This window comes from Psammomys obesus, unplaced genomic scaffold (genome assembly GCF_907164565.1).
Source record: "Psammomys obesus unplaced genomic scaffold, mPsaObe1.curated_primary_1811, whole genome shotgun sequence".
In the NCBI taxonomy this organism is placed as follows: domain Eukaryota; kingdom Metazoa; phylum Chordata; class Mammalia; order Rodentia; family Muridae; genus Psammomys; species Psammomys obesus.
Genome location: NW_026596120.1, coordinates 6,667,684 through 6,682,509, shown reverse-complemented (window position 1 = coordinate 6,682,509; position 14,826 = coordinate 6,667,684). Strand labels below are relative to the sequence as shown.

The 14,826-nt window shown below is 41.8% G+C and overlaps 1 protein-coding gene across 2 annotated transcripts in view; it reads left to right on the top strand.

Moving 5' to 3' along the window:
• Positions 1-7,903, top strand: part of Rasa2 (RAS p21 protein activator 2) — a 101,023-nt gene extending 93,120 nt beyond the window's left edge. The window contains exons 20-25 of one of the 2 annotated variants that reach the window (XR_008722826.1): positions 369-451; positions 874-1,082; positions 2,453-2,556; positions 2,941-3,127; positions 4,752-4,853; positions 7,040-7,903. Coding sequence is in view for 1 of the 2 variants with exons in the window: in XM_055629844.1 (XP_055485819.1) it covers positions 369-451; positions 874-1,082; positions 2,453-2,556; positions 2,941-3,127; positions 4,752-4,782 (614 nt within the window). In the remaining variant the exon portion in view is untranslated. Of the gene's footprint in view, positions 1-368; positions 452-873; positions 1,083-2,452; positions 2,557-2,940; positions 3,128-4,751 lie in introns of both variants that reach the window. The other variant, XM_055629844.1, reaches the window with a different exon arrangement.
• Positions 7,904-14,826: the final 6,923 nt, after the last annotated feature.

Below are 14,826 nucleotides of genomic sequence, written 5' to 3'. Positions count from 1 at the left end.
CTTTAATAGTCATATTTACTGCTTAGGTCGTAATCATACGCCTGGGCCTCTCATGTCTCTTTATCACTAGGTGCATTAGTTCTTTCAGCTTTTATATAATTAGTGTTACAAATTAATAATAGCATAGAAAATAATTTTCTGTATAAAGATCAAACTTATTCACATGTTTTTCCTTAAAAATGTTTTCATCTATATGCTTTATAGAAAGCAGTCAAAATTCCTGTTCTATATTATTATATACAAGCCATCCAGAAGTCTACTGTAGATACGTATGCTTCTATCAGCAAGCAGAATTAACCTTACAGAATTATAATTATTACAGCAATTCTTTTAGTTTTGTCTTTTTTTTTTTTTTTTTTTTTTTTTAGGCAAAGATGCAATTTACACTATTCCAGTAAAAAATATTCTTGCTGTGGAAAAACTGGAAGAAAGCTCTTTTGGCAAGAAAAACGTAAGTTGTATAAATGTTAAAAGCATTTTAAATCAGCATGTGAAAGTTACTTTAGTGTCTGTCACTCTGTTGCCACTGAGATAGTGCAGGATGGTCACCAGGATGGCGTCCTCCATCCTCACTGTCTCCTCACTGCTTTGTCTTTCCTCATACTTCCTCCTACATCTAAAATCACTTCTTTGTTCTTATTCAGACAGTGGCCCATTCCTTTGACATGTATGGCATCTACAGTTTATATTGTTCTAGTGTTTAGAACCATTAACTAAGGTGGTCTTTTGCACTGACCTGCCAAATTCATTAAGACACATTTGCAGCCATTTCTTAGCCAAGCAAACTTAGTGTCTTTCTAACTGCTTTTTCTGTGTATGTACTATGTGTTGCTTTTAAGGCTCTTCTAACTTTTATCTTAATTGCCAATAAAGATGTTCCAAGTGATCCATACGGAGAAAACACTCTACGTCCAAGCGAACAACTGTGTGGAAGCCAACGAGTGGATAGACGTGCTGTGCAGGGTGAGCAGGTGCAACCACAACAGGCTCAGTTCTTTCCATCCTTCAGCGTATCTCAACGGAAACTGGCTCTGCTGCCAGGAGACGAGTGAAAACACCCCAGGCTGCAAGCCGTGTACTGCGTAAGTCCCTTTCTGATAAAAGTAATGAGTCAAGATGTCTGCCAATGTAGTACATATGGATATGAAACATTATGCTAAGTAAAAGTAGCTAGACATAAAGGCTACATACGGTTTGAAAACATTTTTTTATAAAAAGTGTCTGGAAGGGTTTGGGTTGTTGCCTAGTGGTAGAGTGTTTGCATGACACACACAAGTACTTCGGTTGGTTCCTAGTACCACAAAAAATAATATATGTATATATAATAAGTAAATTCAGAGACACAAAATGTGGTGGCCAGGCTCTAGATGGATGGGCGAATGGAGATTGATGAGTACAAAGGTTTTTTTGTGGCTGATGAAAATATTCTGAAATTAATCATGGTTATTCATGTGGTGGGAGGGGTTTAGATTGCTGCACAAGTCTGAAGCGCCAGATTGAAGCTTGATAGTAGAGCATTCACCAAGTATAAGCAATGCCCACTCCGTGCTCAACATCATTAAAAGAAGAAGAATCAGCATCTCAAGCCTGAGCAAGATAAAGACATAGAGAGATGGCTCAGCTGTTAAGAACACTTACGGCTCTTGCCCAGGACCCAAGTTTGGTTCTCAGCACTCACATTAGGCAGCTCTCAACTAACTATATCTCCAACTCCAAGGTATACAGTGCCTCTGGCTTCCTCAGATGTCTGCACTCATGTGCGTGAGCGAGCGCGCATGCACGCGCGCACACACACACACACACACAGATAGAAATCTTTTTTTAAATTGTGTCAAAGAAGTCCACTAAACATTCTGGTTTTAGATATGTAGATTAGCCATTGTAGCCCTATAGATTTTGTTATTAATGCATTATTTTGTGAAGAACCAGAGATTATAAAAAATGTTTTTATTAGGACTAGAGAGAGTAGTAAATACTTGCTGCTCTTTAGTTCCAGAACCCGTGTAACTCTAGCCCCAGGACACACATACATGCACATGTGAACACGTGCACATCTAGATACACACATACACAATAAAAAATATTTTTTAAAATGATTTTACTTCAAAATCCTCTTCAGGATTTGAGTCCTTAACAACAAAACCTTGTGATCCTTTCGAACTATCTCAGAAACTAATTTCTGAGATCCCTTGTGCAAAATTCTAATTCTAGTTTTAGTCTCAATTCATCAAAAATCTTTCTCATGTTAACAAAAAAATTTTTTCCAATCCTTTTTTTAAGGTTTATTTATTATTTATACAGTATTCTGACGGCATGCAGACCTACACATCAGAAGAGGGCACCAGATGCTGGGAATTGAACTCAGGACCTCTGGAAGAACAGCCAGTGCTCTTAACCTCTGAGCCATCTCTCCAGCCCTTTTCCAATCTCTTTAATTTTCTTTTTCTCATAGAGGTATCCCTGCAGATATCCAGATAGATATCGATGAAGATAGAGAAACCGAAAGAGTTTATTCTCTTTTTACCCTCAGTTTACTTAAGCTGCAGAAAATGGAAGGTAAATACAATTTTATAAAACCGTGATCTTTCATTAATAATTTCTGGGTTATTTATTTGACTTTTTAAGAAGTTGAATATATTTATAGATTTACTAAGTTACTGATAAGTTAACAAACCCTCAAAGGAGGAGGCATTATCTTACCTATTCATGAAGTAAAATTACTCTTCTTATGTGAATGTGATAGTTCTGTTTAATAAAATTGTTATGCTATAGCCACCTTGTCAAAGAAAATCTTGTCAAATTTTCTTGTCAAAGAAAATCTTGTCAAATTTTCTTGTCAAAGAAAATCTCCCCTTAAAACTTGACAAATTTTTTAGTTATATTGCAGATGGCATCTGTGGAATTTGGTTTTCTGATTAAAGGTTTTGCTGCTCCTTACAGAGGCTTGTGGGACAATAGCAGTCTATCAAGGGCCACAGAAAGAGCCTTTTGATTCCAGCTTCACCATTGAGGATTCTGTTACCACCTTTAAGACAATCCAGCAAATAAAAAGCATCATAGAGAAGTTAGATGAGCCTCACGAGAAATACAGAAAGAAAAGATCAAGTAGTGCAAAATATGGAAGCAAGTAAGTACCCTCAGACCGCTGCTCCCACATCTGTCAGGGCCTGGCCTCTTGTGGAGTACATGTTTCTCTGCCACCCCCTCCTTGTCGTGTTCAGCTCAGCTGGCCTTGCGTGTCAGTACTGTACTTCATCACTGCTTTGAATGTCATAGTTGTAATTCACTTCTTGAAGAACAGTAGCTTTTTCTTTTTTGTTTTTATTGTCTCCTTTTTATTTCTCACAACACATTACATTTATAATGAATACAAAAAACATAAGCCATAACAGTACATAAAGCATGTGATAGTTCAGTTCAAGTGCTTCGTCTCAGATGAAGAGAGTGAGATGGGTTAGGACAGCAGCAGTGGGACCTGTTCCTCTCAGGATGCCACAGCCAGCATTGGACACTTTTATTGCTTCCCTTCCTCCCCGTGCTTAGATTACAGCCAGTACTCCTGAGGGAAGACCAAACTTACACAGTTAATGCAGCAGCTGAGCACTGTCACTGGGAACTGTGTACAACTAAGAGCATGTCAGTCCTGAAGCTTTTCTCTTAGGTATCACATGAGCCGCAGTAGTGCAGAGCCCCACTGTCTTTTCTAAAAAGGCTATTTCCTCCGTACTGAGGGGAAAGGGACTTGCCTAGAGTAACCCCAGCCTTCCCTGACACAGGACCTGAGCATGGTCAGGGTCCTGCTAGTAATGCAGTGGGCTGGGAAGGTTTGGTTCCTGGACCACAGGGTGTGCTCCTCTGTTGTTGATCCTCATATCAGCCTAGCATGGTTTCATTCCCGCTTTATAGGTAGAAAATTGAAATACCAGGAAAGTGAATGCCTTGCCCAGGATCCTACACCATCAGTGGGAGGATCTAAAGCCGTGTTGCCCTATTTTAAACAGCCTTTGAAAACTATGTCAGTTACTACTTTTGTGTTTCTGAATTTAAAAAGAAAAATCAGTTTTATTGGTTTAAATACATTCTTCATTGGTAGAAAGCTTAGTACATTACAAGGTTGTAAATGTCCTAATTCTTTATTTTCTTCATTAGTATAACTGAGTCTTGTCCAACAATAGTTAAACTAGTTTTCCTGGAGTCCTTCAAAGTTCATAGCCAAGGCACACGACCATCCTTAACTAATACCTCATCATCCATGCATACCATACCCTGCCCAGCTTTAGTTTTCTCTATTTAAGTACATCAGCTCAGTTGCTGGAGGTACTCTTGCCCACTGCCCCTTGCGGGGCACTTCATACATGTTTCCTTTCTTTGATTGCGGGGGACGGACTTGGGCTGAGAAAAGAGCTTGGTGTTCGTGTGGTTGCCCAGCATACGGTTCCTAGCACTGGGGGAGAGGGCAGAGGAGGCAATCGTGAACAGACAAACCCTCTTACACTAAATATTATGCTTATTTTCTTTTCCCATACTATCAGCTCCATGTAGTCTGTGTCTGTTTTGTTCAGTACAGCACCCTTAGCTTCTAGAGTAGTACCTGCAATGTGGGGAGTAATCAGTATTACTTGTCGAATTAATAAAACAAGATTCAGCACAAAAGATCAGAGAAAAGTAAAGTGCCTTATAGGTTCTGTATGTGTCACGTTTTTAATTTGTATATTTCTTTTAAAGATAATTTTTCTTTTACTGTTTTGTAGGGAAAATCCAATAGGTGGGAAAATATCATAGTTTGACCAACTGATGGAGGACTGGAAAAGACTTTTTCATGGAGTTTTTCAATTCACCTTGTTTTGTTCTTAGTATGTAAGAGCGGACGTTGGCTTTGATGACACCTGCTTTCATATTGTATTTAATATTTAACAAATTAACTTTTGGGAATCCTGATATTGATGAGTTTATTACTAGAGAATATGAAACCCAAGATTTTCTTGGTATCCATGCATCCGAATCCATGTCTCTGCAACTTCCTTTTGATAGAATCTTTCTGAAGAAGGTTCCTAAGAAGCTTTGCAATAAAGGGAGCACTTCATAGTCAGAACCCATCTCCACCAGTAGCAATCTGTTGTGTGGATTCACTTTCACTACCGTTAGTGCCTGCAATATACTGCCAACCTTGTGTTTCACTAGAAAATTCTAGTTCCTTGTCAATTCAGAACTTTTGAGTTCATCTGGACCCTCCATCTTTAAAAAAAGAAAAAAAACAAAAACAAAAACCTTTTCCTCTGTTGTGTCAGCCATTACAGGTTAGAGACAGAGACGAAGACCTCAGTGGTGGATGTCTCGCCTGGTCACAGGTGTAAGAGTGCTCAGATAGAGATCAGGGAATGTGTGCTCCTGTGTGCACCATGTTTACATTTGCAATGAGTAGTGACAGATGAAACAAAATGAGACCACTAAGATGTTCTCCATTGTTTTAAATATCAGGTACTCATTTTCTTAATTTGAGAATTCAGTTTAACGTTACTCCTGAGGGCAATTCTTCCCAACCAGAAGAGAAATAGTGAAGAAGGTAGTGAGAACTTCACTTGACCTTGTCTGCTGTTTGATGTCATAATAAGGTGTGTAAGGATGCCCACCATAGTGTTAGGTCCTGCTCTAACTCAAGAACAGTCACTTGGCGCACTTTAATAATCTGGCACATTCCAGATTGTAGTTAGATACTCCATGGTATCTGTCTTTTTATGATCAGTTGAATGATCAGTGTTTAAATCTAGAACAGTGCTTTCCTGAAAATGTTTATATTTTATTGCTGTTCCTTATTGCCTGCTAGCCAAATGTTTTTCCTTTCTCTACTTTGGTCCTAAAAAAAACATAACTGTAAATAAGCAGTTGAAGCAAGTGCTACCCTGAAGAGGAGTGATACACTTGGCTTCATCAGTATTAAAAAAACATGGTACTTACTTGTCTTTTTTAATTCAAAACATTTTCTAAGTGTGGTACTTTGAACCTTGGGGTATTTACATATGTTCCTGTTGAAAACTGTGACTTACTGGTTTAAGTCTTAACTAGCTGTGATGTTCTGTTTTGTTGAGCTTAAGCTGTATTTCAGATTTTATTTACCAATTATGTTGTTGCTGGGTACTTATTTTTACTTTGTTATTAGGTAATTATTTTTAAAGGTCATTAACACAGAGAGTTGTCCCATTAAAAATCATGACTTGGAAAAAAAATTTTTCTAAATGACTTTTAAAAATCAGTACTGGGCTACATCGTGCTTAGTTGTGGCTCCAGGCCCATACTAGAGTTTAGAAGAGTCCTTTACTCTGACAGACCTACAGATCCCATTAACTACACTGTTGTAGATTAACTTTATCATTTAATAAATTTCTCATGAACTTAATATTAAAATTCTTACTTAGATTCTCCAAAATGTCTACCTACTAGTCAGAGTTCAAGACTCTTGAGTGGTTTTGAATCTTCTTTTGGTTGTTTTGTTTGGGTTTTTTTCTACCGCCTCCCCCCAAAAAATAATAAAAGGAACTACTTCCTAAGGATTTCTTGTTGTTTTGAGACAAGCCCTGGCTGGCCTGCCTGCAACGCACAGAGGCCACCTGCCTCTGCCTCTGTCTCGTGAGCGCTGGGACTAAAGATGTGCACCACTGCATCCAGCGCTAACATTTCTAATACCACACTCGTTACATTTTTTTTCCGAGACAGGGTTTCTCTGTGTAGCCTTGGCTGTCCTGGACTCACTTTGTAGACTAGGCTAGCTTCAAACTCACATAGATCCGCCTGCCTCTGCCTCCCCGAGTGCTGGGATTACAGGCGTGCACCACTGTGCTGCCTGTACAAATATTTTTAATGATCATAGGGTCAAAGGGGCCAAAGCTGTGTACATGTATGACTCTGTGTTTGAGAGCTCAACATTCTAGTTCTTTTACTCATAAGACCCTTTACACAGCCAACTTGAGTGAAATTAATTGGCCAGCTTGGCACAATGTAAAAAGAGAAAAATAAAACTAATGTCTTTTTTTTTTTTTTTTAGATTAAGTCTTTTTCAGTGAGAAATCATGTCCACAGGACCCCATGACAATCAAGGCTCCTCTAGTAGCCTTCTCCTTTGTTATGCTCTTGAGTACTTTTGAGTCTTAACTCCATGGTCTCCTTTCTCTACGTTTTACAAAGAGCATTTAGAAAATGTATAGACACATATGGCAGCTCACCTCCTCTCCCTGAAAACCTGGAGTATGCAGAAAGGACAGAAGAGGGTGATAGGGAGAGACTGTTACCATAGACAGTCACAACTCTGACTCCTGGTGGAGCTGTGGCCACCCATGGAGATTGTGCTGATCTGTTATGTATTTTTAGTTTGTTTTAAAATCGTCATCTGATAAGACAATGGGCAATAGCAAAGGCTTTTACTCCCATGAATATAATTTAGAAGTCGAACTATTTTGTTTACCAAAGAAATACATTTTTAATATCACGGGTAATAGCTGAGTCAAAACTGGGCTTATTTTACCAACAGAAAATATCATATGACTGATGGCTGTGGCTTTTGTTTGTGTTTCCAAGGCCTGATTTCATTCTTTTACAGGAAAAGCTCATTCAAGCCAGGTTTTAAAGAACATATTTCTTTTAAGTGAACGCACCTTCTAATTTGCTTAAAAATACTGTTGAATGGCCTATAAAGACAGACTCTGCAGAGCTTTCTTGTGTCCTCACATATGTGACAAATTAAAAACTCATTCTAGAGTTAAATTACTGATCTTAATTGATGTTACCTGCTTCCATTTTTAACTTGGAAATTAATGTGTTGTTAGTAAATATTGGTTTTTACAGTCTCTAGTTTGAAAATGTAAGTTATCAAACATAATATAGTGAATTTGTGTAACCATGTTGTATTGTTGAGAATGTATTTTTATTTAAATTTTATTTTCTTATGAAGAGTATTATAAAAATTAAAAGCTTTTGTAACTGTCATTTGAAAATAACTCAAATAAAGTACAAGAAGCCTGTAATACCTTTGAAATACCTTAAAGTTTCTACACCTTGTTTGTTTGTGGATGAGGTTCTAAAGGAAGACTCCAGTAACATCCACTGGGAAACTACACAGAGAAACCCTGTCTCAAAAAACAAACAAACAAACAAACAAACAAACAAAAATGCCTAAAACCAAGTAGAGTCCCTTTCTCCTCCACATAAGTGCCAATTGCTACACTCTTCTTCGAGCTTTTCACACAATGGCTTTTTGGGGTATTTGATATTCTTAAATACGCTGACTAGTATCCTTTGATCTTAATTCTTCTTACGCATCTTTAGCTGAAGTTCATTCTTCCATGACAGCTCTGAGTGCAGTGAAACCACTGAACTGCTGGACTTCTTTCTCCATGGGTAGAAAGAAGAGTTTATTGGGAACCATACTGCCAAGGCTATCAGGGAGGCAGCAGAGTCCAGAAGGAACAAAATGATGGAAAGGCAGGAGATTTTTATATAACAGTCCACAGGGTGGGGGTCTTTAAACTGATAAAGGCTGTTAATATTGACAGGGAACCAGATGTCCTTGCCTAAGGTAGTTGACCTTTGGGGACAAGATTAAGAGAGGCTTAATAGAAGCCCACCTTTAAGCCTCTGTTTACCCAGTAACAATCCTTGTTTACTCAGCCTAAGTTCTGTTTAGGGCATTGTCATCAGTGCTACCATTTTGAAGGGCAGCTTTGGGCTAACAGTGACTCACAAAGCTCATGCCTAGTGTGACTTCTGTAAGAACAGCATCTGTTTTGGGCCTCTTGTCATACTGACATTAAGAAGGTAGACTTGTTTAAAGCTCTATTAAGTATGTTTTGTTCTGTGGCTTCTGTTTAAGAATGTTACTGTTTCACACTATTTGAGACTTTGGTTTTTTTGTTTTTTTTTTTGGATTTGTTTTTTGAGATTTTAGTCAAGAAGGAAGAATTCTTTGGAGCAAAAAAACAACATTGCCTTCTAAATCAAATACAGTTCTCAACTCTATCCTGAACCACACTGCATGCAAAGTTAAGGAGCCCTAGTTTTAAATGGACCATGGCTTCAGAGAGGCAGATTAGAATCTGCCAACGGGAAGGTTGCTGAGAGTAGAGGTGTGAACAGAAAGGACATAGTCAACATTATGATTTTATAGGTAGAGATGAAAATAACTGACAAACCAATGTAAAAACCCTCAAAAAATGTAAATATCCAGGCTTGGTGTCACATGCCTTTAATCCCAACATTGATGTTCAAGGTCACTCTCAACTATTTAATTCTAGGCCACCTAGAGCTACATTTAATCGTGTGTGTGTGTGTGTGTGTGTGTGTGTGTGTGTGTGTGTGTGTGTGTGTGTCATGATCAAGTTGGTCTCATTGCAGAAATTAAGGATGACCCAACATAAGCAAATATAGTAAAGTACAAATAAAATACCGGTTGGTGCAGAAGAGCCTTTAACAATTTTTTGGATAAACATACCAAAATCTATACTCCTAATGAAAGATCCCCGGAGGGTATCTTCCGTTAGAGAGACCCCCTCCCAAGGATCAACGAGGCCATTCGGATGCAAACAGCAAGAGGCTTTTATTTTGATTTACGAGTACTCGGGGCAGCAAGGTCACTCGGGAGGACCTTGCGCGCCTGCTTGGGGAAAAACTGGGGTTTTTATAGGGTTTTAGAGGCAGAAGCACTGGTACAGAAGCGAGAGGGCATGGTTACAGGGGGCTGATTGGTACATTTACACGAGACCACAATTTGCGTCAAAGTTTGGCAGGGGCACCAAGATTCCAGGAACTGGGTGGTCAAGGGGGGTAGGATGACCCCTTGACGTGGCCCGCCACCTGTTATTTTGTTTTTCCCTATCTTAGCTGAAACAGTCTCACAGATATCTATGAGAGTGATTAACACAAACTGTTTTTAGTATGACTGGGGCAGCCTGACCACAGATATCCCAAGTGGGTGACACAGTTAGGATTTCTCAGTAATTTTTCAGTTTCTCATCTGGCCTTCAGAGTTTTACAAAACAGTGGTGTCTCACAAAATGGCATTAGCTATGTTTAACTTAGGGTGAGGCTGGGGTCTTTCACTAAAGAAGCTAAACAAGAAGGAGGAACTTAGTGTAGTTGCTCAATCCTCACTCAGAAAGCTAATGGGGCGGACATCAGAAGAGGAAGAAAACAGAACAGGACAGGAGCCTACCACAGAGGACCTCTGAAAGACTCTACCCAGCATGGTATTGAAGCTGATGCTGAGACCCATAGCGAAACTTTGGGCAGAGTGCAGGGAGTCTTATGAAAGAAGGGGGAGACACAAAGACCTGGAAGGGACAGGAGCTCCACAAGGAGACCAACAGAACCCAAAAATCTGGGCACACAATACTCCAACCAAGGACCATGCATGGAGACCCCCAGCACAGATGTAGCCCATGGCAGCTCAGTGTCCAAGTGGGTACCCTAGTAAGGGGAACAGGGCCTGTCTCTGACATGAACTCAGTGTCTGGCTCTTTGGTCACCACCTGTACCAGGCCACAGAGGAAGACAGTGCAGCCAGTCATGATGAGACCTGATAGGGTAGGGTCAGATGGAAGGGGAGGAGGATCTCCCCTAACAGTGGACTGAGGGAGGGGGCTACAGCTGGAATACAAAGTGAATAAATTGTAATAAAAAATTTAAAAATACAAATTTTCATTATATTCTCAAACCAAGTAAAGAAAACAAAAGCTGTATATGACAGAATGATAACTAACCATGCACGAAATAGGGAAAAACTGAATAAGATAAGCATGTCTGTTCTCACTATTGCTTCAAAATGGCCAGGGCATTAGAAGTTTGGCCAGGGCAATAAGATGGAAGAAAAGGAATATAGGAAAAAGATGAAGTCAGGCAAAGACATTAGAAAAAAATTTAAAAAACAAAGCCTCCAATAAGTCATGGATCAGAGTTGCTGTTGTAGAAATGAACATACTACATAGCACAATCCTTACTAAATTCCAATGAGATTCTTCCCAGAAATTTAAAAAAAAAAATCTCAAAATGCAAACAACAGTTCTCAAATAGCCAAAGCAGTTTGAAGCAAAGAGAAACAACGCTGCAGATACAATGTTCCCTTTCACGTTACACAGCTGAGCTGTAGTAACCAAACCAGCAGGCAGCCTGGCACAAAGCCCAAAGGTAGACCAATGGAATAGAGGGCTCACAGATAAACTCACACAGTTGTAACCGTATGATTCTTGGCAGAGATGCCAAAAACATTACAGAAAAGACAAGTTTGGTGCCGGGCAAACTGGAAGGCCCACGGCGGAAGCCGGAGTGTTAAGGCTTCAGAACTGTATGGCCCCTAGGGAGAGTCTTCGCCCTCAGTGGGGTGTGCTCCCAGGGCCACTGTCCATCTGGAAAATGGGAGACGCCCAATGAGGCACAGAGAGCAGGCAGGAGAAAGCCAAATAGAGGAGTGGAAAGCAGTTTGTGGGCCAGCCTTCGCAGGGGTGCTGACGGGCTCAAAGCCACCATCCAACACTAGACAACCTAGGAATGCTCCTCTGAGGTTTGAGAGGGCCCAGTCGGGAGTGTAGAGGACAGTCGCCATCAGTCATCAGTCACCAGGGTCATGGGCTGGGGCGCAAGGTGACAGATACATCAAATGACAGCTGTGACAGCCCAGGTGTCCCTCAGTGGAGGAATGGACACAGTGATTGTGGTACATCTACACAATGGAATATTAACTCAGCAATTAAAAAAAAAAAAGGAAATCATGAAATTTGCAGGTAAATGGTGGGATCTGGAAAAGATCATTCTGAGTGAGATACCCCAGAAGCAGAAAGACACACAGGGCATATACTCACTCATAAGTGGATATTAGACATATAGGATAAACACACTAAAATCTGTACACCTAAGGAAGCTAATCAAGAAGGAGGACTCTGGCTAAGATGCTCAGTCCCCATTCAGAAAGGCAAAGAGGATGGACATCGGAGGAGGGAGACAACAGGGAACAGGACAGGAGCCTACCACAGAGGGCCTCTGAAGGCTCTACCCTGCAGGGTATCGAGGCAGATGCTGAGACTCATGGCTAAACTTTGGGCAGAGTGCAGGGAATCTTATGAAAGAAGTGGGAGATAGACCTGGAGGGGACAGGAGCTCCACAAGACGACCAACAGAATCAAAATATCTGGGCACAGGGGTCTTTTCTGAGACTGATACTCCAGCCAAGGAGCACTCATGGAGATGGCCTGGAACCCCTGCACAGAGCTAGCCCATGGCAGTTCAGTCTCCCAAGTGGATTCCATAGTAATGGGGACAGGGACTGTCTCTGACAGGAACTGATTGGCCTGCTCTTTGATCACCTCCCCCTGGGGGGGGGGGGGGGAGCAGACTTACCAGGCCACAGAGGAAGATAATGTAGCCACTCCTGATGAGACCTGATAGACTAGGATCAGAGGGAAGGGGAGGGGCACAGGTGGGGGAGAGGAAGAGGGAGGGAGATACAGGGGGGATACGAAGTGAATAAACTGTAATTAATAAAAATAAAAATAATTTTTTAAATTGACAGCTGTGGGCCTCCATCACGAAGGTGAGCCCTGCCTGTGAGTGACATGGGGTTGGCAGCCCTGGCCGTGGGCTGCACTCTGGGAAGTTGTCCTCACATGCTTTTCCCTGTACTCTGCTCTGTTGCCTTCTTAACGTGCTTGTTGAAATGATGATGTGCTTGAGGATCCACTAGCCTGTGGACACCCTCCCAAGCCACCTAGGCCTCCAGGCCGCAGTGGAGTAGTCCTCTGGCTCCTCCTTTTCTCTAGCTCAGCCTTAAGCACCAGGCTGACACCCAAATCTTAGCTAGTCCGGCCAGGCACGGAAGACTAAAGTAAATCCCTCCAACTCTGGGTCCTTAAAAGTGTGGTGCCAGGCAGATTCCTGATCGCCTGAGTGTGGCACTGTGCCCAGCACCTAGGGACTAGCCAGGGTGGCCTTCTCTGCTGCTCTTTGTTTATTTTTTCTATTTATTTGTTTATCTAGTTATTGAGACAGGATCTCACTAAATAGGCTTGGCTGGCCCGGAACTTACCGGGTAGACCACGCCCGTCTCAGACTCACAGATACCCACCTGCCTCTGCCTCCTGCGCCACTGCACCTGGCCTCTAGTGGCCTGATTAAATTGCAAGCAGGTCCCTTCTCCGACTTTTGCAAGCCTGTTTCCTAGCTGTGAATCAAAACTTTAGAAGCTTTGGAAAGAGAGATGCATCAAACTAGTTGTTCTCAAAGTGAGCTCCCACCAGTACCAGGGCACCCACTGGAGGAGTAAACCCTTTGAGACAACCCAGGCACCCTGGGTCAACAGAGGACCTGGCAAGAGCCTCTCTAACGTGCCCTCCAGGTGTTCAGAGGTTCAAGTTGGGGAGCCCCTGTAAGCCACGCTGAGCTGGTCTGGAATGGTGGCTGTGAGTGGCAAACCTTGGGCGACCAGCCTCTCCTTGATTCCCACTGAGGAGGGAACCCAGCCCTCATCATCTTGCTGGGAGAAGGCAATTCCTGGAAGCACAGGTTCTTCTGACTTCGGAGGTGTCGGCACCCGGAGAGAAAGCCGAGGCTGTGTCCATGTGGCGAGGAACCAAACGAGATAAGAAATTAAAAGTTCCCCAAATATTTTTGTTGAGCGTACTTAGGTCAGCTCTAGCGTGGTGCCTTTTACACAAATATTGTGGATCACAGTAAGCGTGTTTATCTTCTTTTACCTTTGGCAAATAGTGAAACATCTGTGGGGTTGCTGATATTTATTTATTTTTGAATGAGCTTCGTAATGGTGGAAATATTTCGTACAAGATTATAGAACCCTGGGGCTAAAGCCCTGCCCCTGAGGAGGAGTGAGCATTAACTGGTAAATAATGTAGACATTCTCTTCTAATTAAGACCTCCGAGCATAAATCTTTATGTTTTTAGGTGTCAGCCATCTTGTGTCTTAATAAACTGCAAGGTCAGCGAGTGGAAAAAGAAGCCAGTTTTGACAGAGGGTACCTGGCCCAACAGCCTCAAATCGTGGTGCCTTTTCTGTGCCTCTTTGCCTTTCTTCCTGTGCTACAAGGAGTTGCTGAGAGGAGCCAAAGGTGGCTGTGGACTCAGACTGACAGTCTGGTCTCAAAACAGCCTGTGTTGGTGGATTCATAACTGCAGGGGCCAGACAATGGCTGCCAGAAACTTCTTGCCTAAAAATTCCTATTGACCTCCTTTATATGTGTTTAACGCAAGCAAAAAGGCTGCCCTGGGCTCTTGAAGACATCACAGAAAGTCAGACAGTCTCGGGAAGAGCATAGTGAGGCCTGCAGATGTGGTCCAGTGCTTGTCTAGCCTATGCAAAAACCCTGGCTTCAAATCCCCATCTCTGCAGAAAAGAAAGGGCAGGAGTTTGGGTGGAGTGGGGTTGGCTTACTCAGTAGGAAGTTGACTCCAAAGTTGGCAGTGGTTCCCAGCTACATTATTGGGAATTTTCTTGGTGTTTTTGGGTTTGGGTTTTTTTGTTTGTTTGGTTGGTTTGGTTTGATTTTTGTTTTGTTTTGTTTTGTCTTGCTTTGATTTGATTTGGTTTTTCGAGACAGGGTTTCTCTGTATAGCCCTGGCTCTCCTGGAACTCACTCTGTGGACCAGGCTGGCCTTGATCTCAGAGAGATCCACCTGCCTCTGCCTCCCGAGTGCTGGGACTAAAGGTTTGCACCATCACCACCACCGGCTTTGTTTTTCCTTTTCTGAGACAGACCCCAGCTGCCCTGGAACTCATGACCCTCCCAAAGGCTAGGATTACAGGCCTGTACCACCTCCCAGGCTGCTGAACTTCCATCT